General features: G+C 50.2%; 1 protein-coding gene across 1 annotated transcript; it reads left to right on the forward strand.

Annotated features, from left to right (window-relative positions):
• The first annotated feature begins 5,331 nt into the window (after window positions 1–5,331).
• Window positions 5,332–6,207, forward strand: LOC125592711. Its single transcript, XM_048768077.1, has 2 exons — window positions 5,332–5,451; window positions 5,782–6,207. Exons 1-2 carry the CDS (start codon window positions 5,332–5,334, stop codon window positions 6,205–6,207), a joined length of 546 nt encoding a protein of 181 aa, XP_048624034.1.
• Window positions 6,208–8,179: the final 1,972 nt, after the last annotated feature.

Below are 8,179 nucleotides of genomic sequence, written 5' to 3' on the forward strand. Positions count from 1 at the left end.
CACCACCACCACTTCACGGCGCCGGCGAGAGGGAGAGAGAGAGAGCGTGCGACGGCGAGGAGAGAGAGGGGGTGTCGGCGAGGAGAGAGAGAGAGAGAGTGACGCGCGGGAGAGAGAGAGAAGAGAGAGAGGCGGCGCAGGATAGAAGGGGAGAGAGCTCGACGGCTAGGGTTTTCGGCCCTCCGGGAATTCTCTGCAGAGCTTCGCTTCAGATTTGTGATGAGGCAAAAAGGGAGGCTGCATCTCTTTTTATAGGAAAGGGGAAGGGAAACCCTAGGTTTTTGCCAAATGGACCGTAGAGAAGCCCATATTCTTTGGAAAATTTTACGGGCCAGGAACAGGGCCGTTGCATTCATGATCGTCCTTGCTATTCTCTTGAATATTGCATGCAATATTAGTCGGCTGTTCCTTCAAGAAAGGAGATAGAAAATTTTCTTGATCAAAAATATTAGTCTGCTGCACCGCCAAGAAAGGAGATAGAAAAACTTCTTGATCAACAATATATATTAGTCGGCTGCTGCTCTAAGAAAGGAGATAGAAAAGTTTCATGATCAACAATATTGATCGGCTGCTGCTCCAAGATAGGAGCTAGAAATTTCTTGATCAACAATATTAATCGGCTGCGGCTCCAAGATAGAGCTAGAAAAGTTTCTTGATAAACAATATTGATCGGTTGCTGCTCCAAGGTATAAAACTCAATAGGATGATGATGATAAGTAGAAGCTTCATGACGATGAGCTTCATTGATCGGATGTTGCAGCTGCTGATTAGAGAAAGAAGAAGCTGGAACAGACACATAATGATGATTGTAGGGGATGGATTTAACCACCCCACAAGGCCCAAGGAATAGGAGGCCTGGCCCGGACTAAATAGAGCGATGGCTCGGATAGTCGGCTTGAAGGGCCAGCTTCTTGGCTTGTCTCTAGAATACCTTTAGTCGATCATCGTCGACTAAAGTGCACTCAGCTCGGCGACTGCTCGGATGAATACGGGACTCTCGGCCCAGTAGGGAAGGCCCACGAAGACGACATAAGCTAGGTAAAGGATGAAACATTAGGAGGACTATATAAAGAGAAGAGAAAGCAATGAGAAGGGGATCCGAAATCATTGACTAACACTTGGCGGCTAGATTAGGGTTTTCACCTTTGCTTCATCTCGCCGTTAGTTGTACTTGTCCGGTAGCTCATCGAGCCACCGGCTTCCTCTCTGTCGCATTCTCTTCATTTCTCTTGTAACCGACTGAACGTTTTCTCCGACCATAAATAAGACGTCTTTGTTAAACCCACATCTTCTTTATTACCGTTTTCCGATCAAACAGTTGGCGCCCACTGTGGGGCCACTAGCAAAGTAACGTTAGTACTATGGTTGTTAGCAACGACAGTTCTTCATCAGGCGAGGAGCGCGAAGCTCTCGAGGTGATGCCAGCTCCAGAGGCGACACCTACGCCTACACCAGTAACTCCACTACCCCCTCCTGCGTCTATGGAAACCATCTTGGCACGCCTCGCCCTACAAGAAGCGGCGCAGAAGGCGGCAGTTGACCAAATCACGGCGATAGCAAAGATCCTTGCTCCTATCGCTGCAAACGCCGAAGCTTCAACGACACAGTATCGTCGACACCTGTTCGCCACAGAACGAACCACCAACGTAGCACCTACGCGGGACAACGACAACCAAAGCGCCGGTAACGACATCAACGCGCACACCGCAAGCGAACTAGCCGCGTTGAAACAGTCGGTCCTCGACATCAACTCGAAAATCCACCAGGTGACGACGTCCGCGCCCCAAATCGAGCATGTGCTCGTGAAATCTCTTCGTACACCCTTCACGCAAAAGGTTACCGGCGTGCGGCTCCAAAATATGGAAAAACTCCGTCTTCCAACCTTCAAAGGTCTCTCTGACCCTTCTACTCACGTCACGTCTTTCAACATAGCGATGCGACGCGCAAACCTGACCGACGAAGACAAAGACGCCGGCTTTTGCCAACTCTTCGTCGAAACCCTAGAAGGACCGACCCTTACTTGGTTCACCGGCCTCAGAGAGAACTCTGTCGACTGTTTCCACGACCTCTCAACGGCTTTCCTTAAGAATTATATCATGTTCACCAACCAGGAAGCGACCGTGTCAGATTTGTGGAACCTCACTCACGCCAGCGGCCAAAGCCTCCACGACTTCATGGAGAAATTCAAGGCTATTGTCTCGAAGATCGATATTCCTGATCATATCGCCGTCGAATCTTTGATGAACACCTTGCACGTCGACTCCACCTTCCGTCAGGATCTCTACCGATACCCGACAAAATCTGTCTCCGACGCCATCGCTCGCTCGCACAACTTTATCCGCATGGAAGAAGACACAAGAGCAAAGTTCGCAAAAGAAGCGGCAGCGAAACAGCGACCCGCCTGAACAAACGACACCCACCCCGAGCCCCGCCAGCACTCCTCCGGTGGAAATACCACTCAGAAGCGAGGCTACGTTAGCTCGGTCGGTGATGAGGAATCTCCAAAATCAGCAGCCGTCACACGAGAGAAAGGCTGGAACCACTGGGATCGAGACTCCGCTCCGAAGCAGTGAAGCTCATCCGAACCAGCGAGTTCAAATTCCAAGGAGCCAAAAAAATGGTGCCTCTACCACAAAAGGGATTCCCATGATACGAAGGAATGCAAGGTCCTCATCGGGCAGTTTTTCGACGGGATCACTAATGGGACAATCCAAATGCCCACCTCTCCTACGACACCAAAAAACACCAAAAGCTGGAGTAAGAACAAGGAGAAGAAGGCACAGAAGTCTCAAAAGAACAAGACCCCGAGCGAGGAAAGAGCAAGCCCTGAGCGCACTCCCGTCAACAATGTCGGTCCCACCAACGATTCGTCAGAAGACGAACATCCGCGTCGCCGGCGACGAGTGGAAGTCATACTCTCTCGCCTTTGTGACTCCTCTGATGATGACGTCCCGACAGTGCAAACAGACCTGCGCGATAAATTGAACAGCAAGGATAAGCAGTCTCTCGCTCCCTCGACAACAGATAAAGACCTGCGCATTCTACTGAAGCGAAAGAGCGCCACGAACGAAAACACAGGAACCACCAACCTCCATGCGACCATCTCAAAATGCAACGCCCGGAGAATCGGTAAAAGTGGCGACCTTCGTGACCAGCTCAATTCGAAGGCCGACGACCTGCGAGTCCAACTCAACCGTTCGAAAAGGTCCGATCTGCGACGACGTCTCGAATCAAAAAAGAAACAGCCTGCAGAAACTCCTAAATTCGAGAACACAATTGACGATCTGAGGAAGCAACTCGAATCAATGCGAGCTACCCGAGCCCTGCACATTAGCGTCATAATGGGCGGATCACCACCTTGTGGTGACTCAGTTCGAGCCGTCAAAGATTACAAACGTCAAGCAACCACCTCTAAGAAGTGGCCCTCTCCAGTCGAAAATGATCACCAGATCACTTTTTCGGCACTGGATACCAAGGGCGTCCACATGCCACATAACGATCCTCTCCTCGTCGACCTTGACATCGGTGAATGCCTAGTCGCAAAAGTCCTTATTGATACCGGCAGCTCGGTCGATCTCATCTTTCGCGACACACTCGACAAAATGGGAGTTGATTTAAGGGATATGAAGCCTTCTTCTCGCACGCTCACCGGCTTCAACGGAGCCTCGGAGCAAATGATCGGGACAATTCGTCTTCCAGTATACGCAGGTGGCATAACCCGCACCGTCAAGTTCTCCGTCATCTGCGCCAAAGCACCCTATAATGCCATACTCGGAACACCATGGCTGCATTCCATGAAAGACGTTCCTTCGACCTATCATCAATGCGTCAAGTTTCCTGGAAAGGACGGCAAAACACAGACGATTCGGGGAGATCAACAAGCCGCGAGAAAACTGCTGATCGCAACTGTAAAGATGCAGCAACAGGCTTCCCTTGTCAACTCCGTTAGTAAACCACTCCATAAGATATATCCCCAGAAGGAGGAAGTACGCGAAGTCAAAATCGATGAGTCCGACCCGATGAAAATCATCCGAGTGGGCGTCTACCTGTCCGACGACATATGTTCAAGGATCATCTCTTTCATCAAAGAGAACGCCTCGACGTTCGCCTGGAAGACCTCCGACATGAAGGGGATCGACCCCGCAGTTACCTCTCATGAACTGCACGTCGACCCGACGTTCAAACCCATCCGACAGAAGCGACGAAAACTCGGTCCAGAACGATCTAAAGCCGTAAACGAAGAAGTCGATAGGCTCCTCGACGCGGGTTTCATTACAGAAGTCCGATACCCCGAATGGTTGGCTAATCCGGTTGTCGTCAAAAAGAAAAACGGCAAATGGCGCATATGCGTCGACTTCACGGACCTCAACAAGGCATGCTCAAAGGACAGTTACCCACTCCCTCATATCAATCATCTCGTCGAATCAACTGCTGGTAACGAACTCCTAACCTTCATGGACGCTTTCTCGGGATACAACCAGATCTTGATGCATCCCGACGATCGCGAGAAGACAGCATTCATCACCGACAGAGGGACTTAATGCTACAAGGTGATGCCCTTCAGGCAAAAGAACGCTGGCGCGACTTATCAGCGACTCGTCAACCGAATGTTCGCTGATCAGCTTGGCAACACCATGGAAGTGTACATCAACGATATGTTAGTCAAATCGCTCAAGGCCGACGATCACCTAAACAACTTACGCGACTGCTTCAAGATCTTGAACGACTACGGGATGAACCTCAACCCGGCCAAGTGTACCTTCGGTGTCACTTCCGGGGAATTCCTCGGCTACATTGTCACTCAGCGAGGAATCAAAGCTAACCCCAAGCAGATCTCGGCGATTCTCGACCTTCCGAGCCCGAAGAACAGCCGCGAAGTACAGCGACTAACGGGACGCATAGCAGCTCTCAACAGGTTCATCTCGCGATCAACAGATAAGTGTCTTCCCTTCTACGAGCTACTAAGGGGCAACAAGAGGTTCGTCTGGGACGAAAAATGCGAAGAGGCGTTCAATCAACTCTAGCATTACCTCACGACCCCACCAGTACTATCGAAGCCAGAGGCCGGCGACACATTGTCTCTCTACATAGCCGTCACATCCTCCACCGTCAGCAGCGTACTCATTCGAGAAGATCGAGGAGAACAGAAACCAATCTTTTACACAAGTAAAAGAATGATCGAGCCGGAGACGAGATATCCAACACTCGAAAAGATGGCCTTAGCCATCGTCACCTTAGCCATCGTCACCTCGTCACCTCGTACTGTCCAACCAACCACTCCAAACGGTTATGCAGAATACTAACCAGTCAGGACGGTTGACTTAATGGGCGATGGAGCTGAGCGAACATGACATCGTGTACAAGAATCTCACTGCAGCAAAGTCACAGGTCCTTGCCGACTTCTTGATCGAGTTAACGCCAGAGCTGGAGCAAGACCTCATCCTACCAAGTGTAAACTGGATCCTACACGTCGACGGTTCATCCACGAGTAAAGGGTCGGGAGAAGGAGTGCAATTGCAATCACAAACAGGAGAACTCATCCGGCAGTCATTCAGTTTTGGTTTTGCGGCATCAAACAACGAAGCTGAGTACGAATCCCTCATCGCAGGGCTCCGTCTCGCCAAGGCAGTAAAAGCCAAAAGAATCAGCGCTTACTGCGACTCTCAACTCGTCGTAAGCCAGTACCTTGGCGATTACGACGTCCGCAACGAAAGGATGGACGCCTACCTCAAACTCGTCCAAGACCTCACGCGAGACTTCGAGTTCTTCGAACTCACGAAGGTTCCTCGCGGAGAAAATGTCTGTGCCGACGCCCTCGCCGCTCTAGGAAGCAAGCTACACGACCAAGTCAAGAGGACAATCCCAATCCACAAAATCGAGCAACCGAGCATCGACACGAAGGCAGAGCAGACTGAGATTGCAGCAGCGATCAGCGAAGCGATGGACATCGATGAAGCAGAACCTCCTTCGCAAGATGATCAGCCAACAGATTGGCGCAAGGAACACATCGATTATCTCGCTGAAGGTTTATTGCCCACCGAGAAATGGGACGCGCGGCGACTGAAGCGACGTAGCGCACACTACGTTGTCATGGACGGGGAACTACACCGATGGACTGCAACAAAGGTACTACTCAAATGTATCGCCGGCGAAGAAACGAGACTCTTCATGGCCGAAACACACGAAGGAGCAGTAGGCAATCACTAGGGCGGGCGAGCTCTCGAATTAAAAGTAAAGAACCTCGGATTCTACTGGCCAACCATGAACGCCGACTGCGAGACATACGCGCGTAAATGCGATAAATGCCAACGTCACGCCACCACCATACACAGCCCAACGGAGTTTCTTCACACCCTGACTGCTCCATACCCATTTATGCGATGGGGAATGGACATCATCGGTCCGATGCCGGCATCTCGACAAAAGAAGTTCATCCTGGTCCTCACAGATTACTTCACCAAGTGGGTTCAAGCTGAAGCCTATGCCAGCATCACCGAAAAGGAGGTGCAAAACTTCGCCTAGAAGAACATAATCTGCTGACACGGGCTCCCATACGAGATCATCACAGACAACGGTTCACAACTCATCTCGTATCATTTCAAGGGATTCTGCGACAGATGTCGAATTCGACTCAACATGTCGACCCCGAGAAACCCGCAAAGTAACGGCCAAGCCGAGTCGACTAACAAGACCACCATCGACGGTCTGAAGAAACAACTCGACTTAAAGAAAGGTTGCTGGGCAGATGAACTAGACGGTGTCCTGTGGTCCCACATAACAACTCCTCGCGGCGCGACGAAGACTACACCCTTCTCGATGGCCTACGGCGTCGAGGCAATGGCTCCCGCAGAAGTGAATGTGACGAGTCTGCGCCGATCGCGAATGCCACAAAACGCCGAACTCAGCCTCGACATGCTGCTTGACGCACTCGACGAGATCGAAGAAAAGCGCGACCAAGCATTACTTCGTATCCAGAATTACCAGCATCAAATCGAGAGCTACTACAACAAAAAGGTCAAATCACGTCCCCTCGAAATGGGCAACCTTGTCTTAAGAAAGGTTTTCGAAAATACTAAGGAGTGGAAAGCCGGCAAGCTCGGAGCCAACTGGGAAGGACCATACAAGATAGTCGAAGTGATCAAACCAGGAGTATACCGTCTCGAGACTTCAACAGGCGAAGCAGTACCGAGAGCTTGGAACTCCAAGCATCTCCGCCTCTTCCATCCTTAGTCGAGACGAACGCCTCACCGAGTAAATGCGCCACAAAGGCCACTTTTACTCGATCTCTTAAAAATGCGCCTCTAAGGCCACTTTTACTCACAATCTAAGAACTAAAAATGGCTTGATTCCCATTAAGGGATACGTAGGCAGCCCAAAAGAAAAAGGGGTCCAGCCGAAAAAAAAAAACAAACCTCCTCCCCGAGGAATCAATCTCCGAAGCAGACGATCACTTAAGCGATGCCTACACAAGCACGCCCCGGCTTCTCGAACAAGCGTATCGGTACTCGCATCCCAAGTTGGATATGTCCTGATCAGACACGTATTCACGGGAGTCGACCGTGTTGCGATTTAAACCAACACGGCCGAGACAATGACTCCAACTCACCCTGTAATTTACTAAGTAAGGTATGGCCCACCGAACGCTTGAAAATTACGTTAGGATCGATTTGGAACCCTCAACGTCGAGAACTCATAATTAACGACGAAACTCAAATGACGAACGATCGCGAGTCAAAGAGATCGACCGAGACAAAGTCATGACGAGCTTAACACTACAACGATTCGATATCTCGAGTAACGTTTATACTAAACAAACAAAGTCATTTCGAATCTTGAGAAATCATGCATTTGATAGACAAGTACAATAAAAGATAAACAGTTAATACGATTCGAAGAGTTGGAAATAACAGAAGAAAAACAACAAAGTAGAAGCCTCAAAAGGCAAAAGTCTAAAATGCAACAACACAAGTCCTCCGGGACTCAAAAGAAACAACAAACAAAGAAGACTAAGCTTCCCAATCACTCTCGCGATCATTAAGGGCAGAAAGCTCCGAAGCCCTGACGCTCGATTCGCGGGCAATCAGAGAGACTTGCACCGCAGCATCCTCCGACACCTCGCTAGTGTTTTCCTCGCCGCCCCGACGGGACTCTTCTTGAGGCGGCGAATCGCGACCCTCAA

The sequence above is a fragment of the Brassica napus genome, chromosome C9 (genome assembly GCF_020379485.1).
Source record: "Brassica napus cultivar Da-Ae chromosome C9, Da-Ae, whole genome shotgun sequence".
In the NCBI taxonomy this organism is placed as follows: Eukaryota; Viridiplantae; Streptophyta; class Magnoliopsida; order Brassicales; family Brassicaceae; genus Brassica; species Brassica napus.

Coding starts and splice junctions, on each gene's coding strand:
- LOC125592711 (XM_048768077.1), top strand. CDS start 5,332: ATGGAGCTGAGCGAACATGACATCGTGTACAAGAATCTCACTGCAGCA. Junction 5,452..5,781: donor AAGACCTCATCCTACCAAGT/GTAAACTGGATC, acceptor GAACTCACGAAG/GTTCCTCGCGGAGAAAATGT.